An 11419-nucleotide genomic window follows, 5' to 3' on the forward strand; every position below is an offset into this window, starting at 1 on the left:
ATTTATTGTGGTTTGATTCTCTGTTTTTTTTCCCTCTTAATAGTTTCTGCTGGCATATATAGACACAACACGATACGATGGTCCAGAAATTGAGAGAGTGTTGGTAGAGGAAGATGCTATAGCTATCAGTAAAATTGAGGTGAAGAAATCTGGAATGGATGAGAGTGAATTTATTCAGATTTTTACTGAAAGAAGCTCGGCACATTTGTCTGCCCTTGCTTCTGCTTACCATAAAATGTTCAGAAAAGAATTGAGAAAGGTGCATTTTCATCTGCATTGTGTTGTAATTTATCTACCTTTCCTTCCTTACCTTTCTTATATGGTACTTACACCATGCCAACATGCTGCAGACAATTAAAAGAGAAACATCAGGGAATTTCAAGCATGCCCTTCTAACAAATTTGGAATATGCTGTTGATCCAACAAAGCACTATGCAACGGTATCTTCCACCAAATTTACAATTAAACTTCCTTGCTAAAGAAAAGAGATACATTACACTGATTTTGCTAAATTTATAATCTTTTAACTCAGTTTGAAATTAAGTGCAGTAGTTAGCAACTGAATTTGTCAGCTAGTAGTCTAATTTGCATAGCTTTACAGATGTTGCGCAAGGCAATGAAAGGTTTGGGTACAGATGATAGTACTCTAATCAGGATATTAGCTACAAGAGCTGAGATTGATTTGCAGAAGATCAAGGAAGATTACTTGAAGAGGTACAAAAGACCATTAGTTGAAGTTGTCCATTCAGATACGTCAGGTTACTACAGGGCCTTCCTTCTTTCCCTCTTAAGCTCTAAGTTCTAGCTCTAGATATCTTCTGTGGAATTGTGTTATCTACTATGTGGATTCCTAGTAGTTTGAAAAACCACAAAGGCCAGCAATTGCCTAGTATGATATAGAACATGGCATACAGTTTCCTTGACGTCGAACAAGCGATTCTGCAGTTCAACGTAGCAAAAGAAAGCAGTGTGAAGTTGGAAAGAACTGGATGGAGTTTTTGTCTATCCTTGTGCCTGGCTTGTCAGTTATAAAATTTCTGCATCAACCACACAAAAGCTTTTCTAGTTTTTTTTTTTTTTCTTTTTTTTTTTTTTTTTTTGGGGGGGGGTGCTTGCTTGCTTGTTTTTATCAAAAGGATGGGGTCTGATGTTGATTTAGCTGTACTGTATTAGACACCGTTTGGTATTGCGTTCCAAACGGTGTTTTGTTAAAATTCAATTTTTTTTTTTGTTAAAATTGAGTTCGGTTTGTATTTTTTGGATCGTTTTGATGTGCTAATGTTAAAAATGATTTTTAAAAAATAAAAAAAAGCATTGGCATATATTTCGGCACGAAAAGTTATTTGAAAAGCAACCGCTATCACACTGCCAAACACACTCTTAATATTGCTTGAGAATAATACTTGCAGTATGAATTTGATAAATAATCCATGGAATCAGAAAGCTTCCAAGGATTGGAATTTCTCCAATAAGGCTGAAACTTTGGATGATAATTTTTGTTATATCTTCCAAGTTCCAATCATTCAGAATTCGTTGGCAGGTTCTTTTGCACAAGATTGCCAAGTTAAGATCAATTATAAGCTCTGATTAGCAAGCCATGCAAAAAATACCTAGGCGTAAGATTTACATTGAGTGGTCATATTAATACAGCCCTTTGAGAATCTTACTTTCATTAACGTAATGCCAAGCAAGTTATCTTGGTTGATCAAAAAATGAGAAGAACGGCGTATGGTTGCAAAGGCATTTTAATACTTGGTTAATTCTCACAAAGTTTACTTGGAGGCTTTGCCTTCGCAAATAAATATCAGAGATAATTGATTTGAAAATTATAGCAGCTGTTTAGGCTGTCAAATCTCCAAAATATATAAATAACCCTCTTAGTATTAAGCTTGATTCAATACTGATAGGTAAGTACTAGGAGCTGACTACAATTTTGTTAGCATTATGAGGGTAAATAATATACATAGATATTTCTTTCAATTTCATTTTGTGTGTATCTGCTTATGATTAAGTTTTTCATCTTGAACGAAACCAGAAATAACTTCTTTTTTTATTTCAAAATACTATAGATCCTTTTTTCAATGATGGTGAGTTGGATTCCTTAATTTAGCCCAGACAGAAAAAAAGAAGATGAGAATCTGGTCTGGATGTTTTCCCTTCTTTTCTCCTTCTCTTTTTAATTAGTGAGCTAAATCTAAACCACCATGAATTTAATGGCAGACATATAATGATGTAAATATCTCCACATGCTCCACGGATATCCGCATTTGTATCCTTGAAACATGGTCTTCCAGCTATTAATTCTCCAGGTCAGAAACAGAGGATATCCTCAAGGTATTTAACTGTCAAGTGTTGTACTTGTTGAATATATTGCAGATTTTTGTCTTTCCAAATCTTTTGTGCAACCTTGTCTACTTTGATTCAGATTCTACTTCGTCATGACTAGCCATGACTTTCATTCAAAATCACAGGCTTCATGCATTGGCGTGGCACTATTATTTTGCACGTCTTTAGTTATTCCTAGTTTTGCAGAGCTTGAAAGGCTTGAACACGCCGCTAAAGCTGATGGATCACTTAGCTTTTTGGTGGTTGGAGACTGGGGGAGAAGAGGCTTCTACAACCAGTCTCATGTTGCTTTTCAGGTCTGAAACCTCTCTGTTTCTCTGTTCTGGCCTGGTTTTTATGGCCTATACCTGCCTGGCTTTGTGTTATACATGTAAGAGTAGCCCAGATTGCCAACGGAAGCATTGTAGTGTCCAGAAAGCATGAACATCCAAATTGCAGGAAACACTATATAGGGAGTAGTTGTTTGCAGTTGGATGATGCTAAACTGAAACTAAAAGATCTATGCCAAAAGCATCACCAATTGGCAGTAGCCAAGTTTAACTTTATTATTTATCAGAAGGAGAAAAGGAAAGGACTTGTTGATATATTATCTACTGTATTGTTAATCTATATTTATTCCTGATGAGACTAATTTCTTTAAGTATACATGACAGATGGGAAAGATTGGGGAGAAACTAGACATAGATTTTGTCGTCTCAACGGGAGATAATTTCTATGATAATGGATTAACGGGTCTAAATGATCAAGCATTCGAAGAGTCGTTCACCAAGATCTACACAGCTACGAGCCTGCAAAAACAATGGTATAGTGGTAAGTCTTCAGTCCATGACAAAATCAATTTTCTCCCCATCAAATGAATAAACCATGCATTTATTTACAGGCTTTGAATAATTATAGGATTAGAGAATCTCAGATTATACTTCCTCCATTTTGTTTTTTCAGTATTGGGAAATCATGACTACAGAGGTGATGTGGAGGCACAAGTACACCCTGCGCTTAGGAAGGTTGATAGTAGATGGCTTTGCCTTAGATCTTTCATCCTTAATGCAGGTACGTTGGCATTGACCTCCACACCTATTTATTTCAGTATCGAAACTTGTTTTCTGATCTCGTTATTTTGGCTCTTAATTCACTAGAAATCGCGGGGTTCTTCTTCGTCGACACCACTCCATTTGTCAGCGACTATTTCACTGACATGGATCATACTTATGATTGGCGAGGTGTGACTCCTCGAAAAGCATACCTTGATAGCCTTCTTAAGGTAAACATATGAAGTAACTTCTCTATCCCACTACTGGTATTGAACAAGTATATATTTTGAGGACACTTCCTTTTAGATTAATCTTTACAAAAATATGGTATACGATCACTAGGATTTGGAATCTGCATTGAGCGAATCAACTGCGAGGTGGAAAATTGTTGTCGGTCACCATGCAATCAAAAGTGCTGGGTATCATGGAGACACAAAGGAACTCATTGATCTACTTCTACCAATGCTCAAGGTAAAACGATTAGCAGCATTATTGTTAATCGTAAACATCCTTCTGAAAGTGCGACAGAATTTCTGGCCCTGTAACAAGCTTGAATATATAGTTTTTCTCGCGGTTGATAAGAATATATTATTGTTTATATGTACTTGTACTATAATATGCTTGATCATGGTGTGAAAATATAGGCATACAATGTTGATATGTACGTGAATGGGCATGACCACTGCCTAGAACACATCAGCAGCCTTGATAGGTAAGATTGGCAAAAACCTTCTACCATATTGAAAATATTTTCTAACGGGAAATTCCTTCCATCTTTTTCCTTAAAAGCAGTCCAATCCAATATCTAACAAGTGGAGCTGGTTCAAAGGCATGGAGGGGAGACCTCAATCAACACTATAAGGAGGAGGATTTGAGATTCTTCTACGACGGCCAGGGTTTCATGTCAGTGCAATTGACCAAGAACGATGCTGAGATTACTTTCTATAACGCTTTTGGCAAGATTTTACACGAATGGAAGGCATTGAAGGAGCTTCACTCAGCAGTATAAAACCAGTTAGCATTTTGTGTGAAGTTTTTTAGCAACCGGAGACAATCTGTAAATATATGTGTGCATGTGTCTTCGGCACTATCTGTTTCTAATCCTAGTTTAGCTATGATCTGTCCATGTGGTTGGATAGGGATGTTTTCAAATTATTTAAGAAAAAAAAGTGTTTGACGTTCATGAATCATGAATTAATAGCTTGTTTCAAGCAATAAGATTGGCTACTGAATCTTTGAGAGCATAAATATACTATTCTTACTCAGGATTTTGCAAAATAAGTCCACTGTTAAGATATAAAAGCAATCGCCAACCTTGGGAAAATATCTAGAGCAGAGGAATCGGATAAAAAAAAGAGAGTAGAGGGGTCATATTAAAACAATATCAAGAGTAGAGGGACGAAATAACGCTATTTAACCCTTTTTAGGTGTTTAAGACCAGAAGAAGTCTCCCACGTGCCATACCCAAACCAACCCAAGTGCGCCTCCCCCGTCTCTCTCTCCCTGCGATCGATATCTAAGAGAAAATCAAAATCTCGAGTAACATTAGTATTGAAATAAAATCAGAAAACTTGAAAGAGAATCTATTCAATTATTGAACATGGACATGAACACGACGATAAGCGTTGAGCCTTTCAAGCGGTACAGAAATTTTTTTCGTTGTAGTTAATTGATCAATTCAATCGAACCCAAGCGGTTTCCGAATTCTAATTATTCTTCTTCGAAATGAAATAGGCTTGTAAAGCTTGCGGCTCGAGCATTTTATGATGATGTATCAACAAAAGGAGAAAATCAGTCCAAAAACAACGCTCGCGGCGACAACAAAGGCATTGCCGTCGTCGTTCTTGATGCTCTTACCAGGTTTGAAAAATCAAAATCTGATTTCTTCTTCTTCTTCTTCTGTTCGCTTTCTTGATTGATGAAAGTTCTCTTTGATTATTGTGCAGGCGACTCTGGGTTAACGAAGAAGGTTTGGCTAAAGACTTGAAAATACACATTAAGCAACTTCGTCGGATTCTCCGCCTTTTTGAGGAAGATAAACTCCTCACCCGTGCTCATAGGAAAGAGGTTTTTCTTTTTTTTTCCTTTTTCTTTTATTATTCATTTATTTTTCCTAATATTGTAATACTGCAGTACATTATTATTTACCAATAATTAAATTTGTTAGACAGCAAAGGTTACGAAGAAACCGAATGCTGGCGGTGCTGATGGTCAAAGAAAGTTTGGTAGTAGAGAGGATGATAAAAACAAGCTCCATACTCACTCTTATTGTTGTCTAGATTATGCGCAGGTTTTCTCTCTTTGCAATAAGCAAACCTTTCGTTTCGTTTTTGTATTGATAACTTCTACTGAATGTTCGGGTTCCAGATATATGATGTTGTTAGGTATAGATTGCACCGCATGAGGAAAATGATCAAGGATGAATTGGAGAACAATAACGCTGTTCAACAGTATATATGCCCCAGCTGTGGAAGAAGGTAACAGATATATTTCGATAATTGGTGTATGTTTCGCAATTAGGAAAATGGTGGGATTACACCTTACCTGTATTCATGTGTTGGTATATACATGCAGCATTGTGTTCGATTTAAATTCAAACAACAAATAAAATCTATCCTATGTCAACTAAAATACAAAACTTGAGTGAAAGATAGGTTAGCTGGAATTTTAAAAAAACAACCGGCATGGAATCTGAAAAATAATAACTAAAATATAAGGATAATTATCCTCTATTAGAAGGCATCTATCGTTAGTGTTTTTTATTATCTTTTTTTTTTTTTCTTAATTTTCCCTGGAGTTTTAGTATTTTTGATGTCTTAACAGATACAATGCTTTGGATGCGCTGCGCTTGATTTCTCTAGTTGATGAATACTTCCACTGTGAGAATTGTGATGGAGTACTTGTGGCTGAAAGTGACAAGTTGGCTGCCCAAGAAGGAGGAGATGGAGATGACAATGCAAGGAAGCGGAGGCGTGAAAAATTGAAAGACATGCTTCAAAATATGGAGGTTGGTATTCACTATAGCATTCCTGGTTGTTTAACGCACTAGTAATTCTTTCCCATTGAATCATTATTTACTAAACTTTATTTAGAGTAGAAAAGGAATGCTTATTATTCACTCAACTTGATTTAGAGTAGAAAAGGTTGTGTGGTTGAAGGTTTTTTAATTGCGCAAATGTGATTCTATTTGAACCTGTTCAGTCTTTGCTGTGGCTGTGTTATTTTTTTTTTATTATGTCATATTCTTGGTTTTGTATTAACAATGTGAACTCCATGTAACCAAGTTGAGTAAGTAGCTAGTTTCTGTCTCTGCATTTGGTTTTGTTTTCATTCATGGGGTTTCTCCAACATTTAGATGACTGAATCATTTTTTATTGTTAATTAAAATCTCACCATGTCCTCACCATGAGGATTTAACTTGTTATGTTCTTGCTAGACGTTGTGGTGTGCTATGTAATTGTAAAAGTTTATGGCATTTATGTTTGAAAGCTTTTTTTTTTTTTTTTTCCAGACTTGTATCTATTTCATTTGCAGTTTGGTTTCCTTCCCTTGAGGTTTTGTTTTCTTCTATATTTCGTGTAATTTATATTCGGTAAACCAGAACTAGTGTCTACTTTTCAGTGCTATTTTATGGTGCCTAATTTTGATTTTGAGCCAATAAATTGCAAAAATTGGCCAGCCAGATTTTGGCTGGCCAAAGTAAGTCTTGAAGTCTGACTAAATAGGAGTTGCATCTTGATGGAATTTTGGTGTGCATATTGCCTACTTATGAGAGAAGGGGCATGAAAGAAAATTGAAACACAATGAAGGACTGGTACGGCATTCTTCCCTAGGTTTGTGAGGGGATGTAGTGGTGTATTCATTTTGGGAGAAACTATTTTTCCCCCTTCAAGTTGACAGCTTCTTCATTCTCACAAGCATATGAGAATAGATTTTAATTCTTGAACCTTGGACATTTTTCATATTCATATTTTGTTGAGGCGTAAATTTAAGAACATTTGGCTGGATGCATCCACTTTTCAATACCATGTACCTCTGTCCGCTTGCATCTATTACTCATTATTTGCAATACATCAGCCTATTTCTGTCATTTTGAGTGGCCAAAATGTAATGTCTAGGTACAACTTAAGCCATTGATGGATCAACTTAGCAGAGTGAAAGATCTACCTATTCCTGAAATTGGAAGTCTTCAAGCATGGCAACTTCATGAAAATGCTGCTGGGCGTGCGACAAATGGTGATCCTAATTCCGATGATCATTTCAAATATTCTCAAGGACCAGGGTATGGTGGAACACCAATGCCATTTCTTGGCGAGACAAAGGTATTATTTCTCTTTGTGCCTGCTGCAATCTCTCCTTTTTTAAGAAGTTTGTGCGAATAAAAATTTGCTGTCACTTTCATGAAGTTGGAATTGGTTATAAGCATTTTATATATGACCTCTTGAAGTCATAAATTCAGTCACGTTACTTTCATAAATTGCATGTATCTAGGGACACTGTTTGCTTCTTGTTTGATGCATGCTGGTCAACTACAAGCATGCATGAATCATCATTAATGCTATTTGGGAGCTTATACATGTAAAAGAGGGATGCTTGGTAAAAATGCCTAAATACCCGTTCCTATATTTATTTTATGTGTGTATAACAGCATTCTACAAAAGGGAGGATGAGTCATCTCTAATTAGGCAGAAAGAATTTGGAAATCAAATTCAGTATCCTCAAAAAAACAAATGAACATTAAATGTGGCATTTCTTAATTCTCCTCAGATGCAGATTGTGCGCAAGCAAAAATGATATTGGATAATGTTGTCTGTTGCCACTTTCAGAAATTTATCAGGAGTGTTTGAAATTGATGAATCCTCTTAAGCATCTTTGAGGTCTTTTTGTTTGAGTCTTAGCATTATTTGTATTCAGAGTAGTTGCTCTTTGTCAGTGATTAGAATTTCTGTCCCATTGATTTCTTGAACTCATACATGGCAGGCACTGCCCCAGTACCCTTTATTTGCCTTCTATATTGATTTTGTGTTTTAATTTGTTTGCTTTGGTTGGAGGATGCCTTATTCTCCAATAATATTTTGTACAATACTTGTTCATAATAAATTCCTTTTCATAAAAAGAAATGGATTTCTTTTATTTATTATTATTATTTTGGAAAAGTGGTCCAGGTAGTGATGTGATATGCTATTACGAATCGTTTCCCGCTTTGTAATGGTTTGGTCTTCTGGACCCCTGTAATAAAGGTTTTGTGGAAAAGCTAGAAAATTGTAGGATCAGTAAGTAATGAACTTCTTTTGTTATCTGGTTCTTTTCAAAAAAAAAAAAAAAAATTTTTTGTAAGGGTTCTTTTCAATGTTTCTTTCTTCTGTTTCTTGCTTAGACATTTGGTTGATGAACATTTTCATTTCATTATAGTTTCTTCTATCATTGGTCTTTTGCAAGGCTTGGATCATTCATGAGCTATCTATGGCTAATCTTGACAGGTCGAAGTTGCCTTTGCTGGTGATGAAAGCAAAGAGAATATCAAATCTGAAACTGCAAGTACAGGTCTAAAAGTATTACCACCATGGATGATCAAGCAGGGAATGAACCTTACAAAGGAGCAACGTGGAGAGGTCAAGCAGGAGAGTAAGATGGATAGCAGCTCGACAGCTGTAGAATTCCCAGATGAAAAGAAGTCTGCTCAAGAGAATGGTGATAGTATAAAGGTCTCTGGAATGATATGATGTTCTTGTGTATTTTGATTTGGCATACATGTTTTTTACTCTCTTTTTTTTTTCATGTACCTGCTAAAGCTTATTTTGCTTATAATTTTACTCCATTTATATGACAGGAGGAGTATGTTAAAGCTTATTATGCTGCTTTGCTTGAACAACAAAGACAGGCAGAAGAATCTGCTAAGCAACAACAAGAGTTGTCTCAGACATCCATGTCCAATGGCCTTTCTGAATCATCTTCCAATCGTCAAGTGGGCATGAAATCCAAACGTGAGGAGGGTGAGGGAGATGATGATGTTGAATGGGAAGAGGCTCCAATTGAAGGTAAGTCTAATAATTGGAATTTGATTGCCCTCCTATCCTATAAGGGACTAGGATGGTCAGTGCATCTCTATGCAACATCTAGCAAGAGTCTTCCAGCCCCCTGCATTCATTGTGCCCCACATGAGTAATACCATGATTCTTTTTTTTTTTCCTGATAGAATAAGAATTCTATCAAGCGAGTAAAAAGAATGGAGTGTGAAAGAAGGATACGTTATCCTCAAGGAAAGAGAAAAATCTCTGTAAAGAGAAGTTATTAGGTACTTTGGGAGAAGTATCCTTCCAACTCACATAACAGTGGGACCGTCCATGATAACCACCAATGTGCCTCATTTTTATGTGAGTTAGGGATCACTGCTCCAGGTGTACCCAATAATCTCACTCAACTAGTATCTAAGAGTTTTCCGATCTTTTTGCATGTCCACTAAGGATATTCCTCGGGGAAAAAAAAAAAAACATGTTGAAACACCATTAAAGCATGTGTTTGGGATTTTGAGTTTTGAAAAAGAAACTGAATATTTGCTTGAGGATCCAAAACATGATTTTTTGTTCTAAACTGAATTTTGCCAATTCTACCAATCAAATAAAAAACACACAAATGAGAATCCTAGAAAATAATTTCATCTCACAGTAGCTGAGAGATGAAAGAGTTTTGAGTTGTGTTTCATCCATATACTCCAAATCACAAAAAACACACAAATGAGAATCCTAGAAAATAATTTCATCTCAAAGTAGCTGAGAGACGAAAGAGTTTTGAGTTATGTTTCATCCAAATACTCCAAATCACAAAAAATCACACACCTCTAAAGATTATTGTTTTCCATCCTCCCAAAACCTTTGCATTGTGGCAACAGCTCCTTTGGGATATTGGGATCCACACTAAAAAACTGCTCTACACCTGCATGCAACAGAGCAATGCAAGAGAAGATGATCCAATGTTTGATTACTATTACAAATCATGAAGCATGTATATGTTTCATAATGCATCCAGAGCATATTGAGACAGATTAGTGACTTCCTGTCCTTGTATTTTCAGCTGATACCAACTTTCATATTAGGGTATAGCATGGCATCATTGTGACCGAAGCCATTATTGTCAAACTGAGCCAAACTAAATTGGATGGCTTTGCAAGTGTAGAAAATTTTAACCATATAGGGTGATGAAATTTGAGTCTCCTTTTGACCTCTATTCTGTGCCACCCATATCATCAATAACAATGATGTCATTCTACCAGTTTGCTTACTGTTGATTCCAACATTGCAGGCAATACAAGTGAAAGTTACAGGCTCAATGATTTGAATGATGAAGCACCAGCTTCTGGAGAAGAGGATGATGATATAGACTGGGAAGAAGGTTGAGGGAGCACTGGTTTTATTGATAGTTGCTTAACACATGCCATACACCAGAATTGCTTTGCCGTATAAGTTAGCACTGGTTTTATGTTCTTCCCGAATTCCTGAGGAACAATTAATGAAACCTCTGCACTACCTAGCAAGGAGCTTCTGGTCTGCATTTGCAGTCAAAGGTGAAGTGTAGCAGACCAAGTGTCTTCTGCTTGGTCCATTGTCTGAAGATTTTATTTTCTTCTGACGAGCTTTAATCCATCTTGTCACTAACATGAAACTGAGTTTTGCGACAATCTCTTGAAAAATCTAGATACTAGATGCCTTTTATATATATATTATGGCCAAAAAATTGCTATCATGTGTAGCAACATTGATGCAATTTAGTTTTTTTTATTGACAGTCAATTTAATGTTATTTACTCCGAGCGCCACGAAAAAATAGTGTAAAAGCTGTTATAAAGGGCGCCGCCGTTGAATAAATGGTGCCCAATATGTATAATAAGGCGGTTTCTACAAGAGTCTTTCCAAAATCAAGAGATAATTGATGCATCCATCTTATTCTGACGAGTGTGTGTGTGTGTGTGTGTGTGTGTGTGTGGTGTACTTGTTTTGTCCGAATGAGAATGCCTTCTAACCAGCTAAAGTATGAGAGTTTTGCCCA

General features: G+C 36.3%; 2 protein-coding genes across 2 annotated transcripts; both read left to right on the plus strand.

Moving 5' to 3' along the window:
- The first annotated feature begins 2519 nt into the window (after nt 1-2519).
- LOC118046474 (purple acid phosphatase 17) lies at nt 2520-4386 on the plus strand. The gene is made up of 7 exons (XM_035055395.2): nt 2520-2642; nt 3000-3156; nt 3289-3396; nt 3483-3607; nt 3720-3848; nt 4022-4089; nt 4170-4386. The coding sequence occupies exons 2-7, from the start codon at nt 3000-3002 to the stop codon at nt 4384-4386; spliced, it is 804 nt and encodes a 267-aa protein (XP_034911286.1). The 5' UTR covers nt 2520-2642.
- A 449-nt stretch (nt 4387-4835) lies between these two features.
- LOC118046473 (uncharacterized) lies at nt 4836-11274 on the plus strand. Its single transcript, XM_035055394.1, has 10 exons — nt 4836-5018; nt 5112-5237; nt 5324-5444; nt 5545-5667; nt 5745-5854; nt 6201-6384; nt 7496-7699; nt 8858-9082; nt 9208-9415; nt 10677-11274. The coding sequence occupies exons 1-10, from the start codon at nt 4978-4980 to the stop codon at nt 10769-10771; spliced, it is 1437 nt and encodes a 478-aa protein (XP_034911285.1). The 5' UTR covers nt 4836-4977; the 3' UTR covers nt 10772-11274.
- The last annotated feature ends 145 nt before the right edge of the window (nt 11275-11419 follow it).

This window comes from Populus alba, chromosome 10 (genome assembly GCF_005239225.2).
Source record: "Populus alba chromosome 10, ASM523922v2, whole genome shotgun sequence".
NCBI lineage: Eukaryota > Viridiplantae > Streptophyta > Magnoliopsida > Malpighiales > Salicaceae > Populus > Populus alba.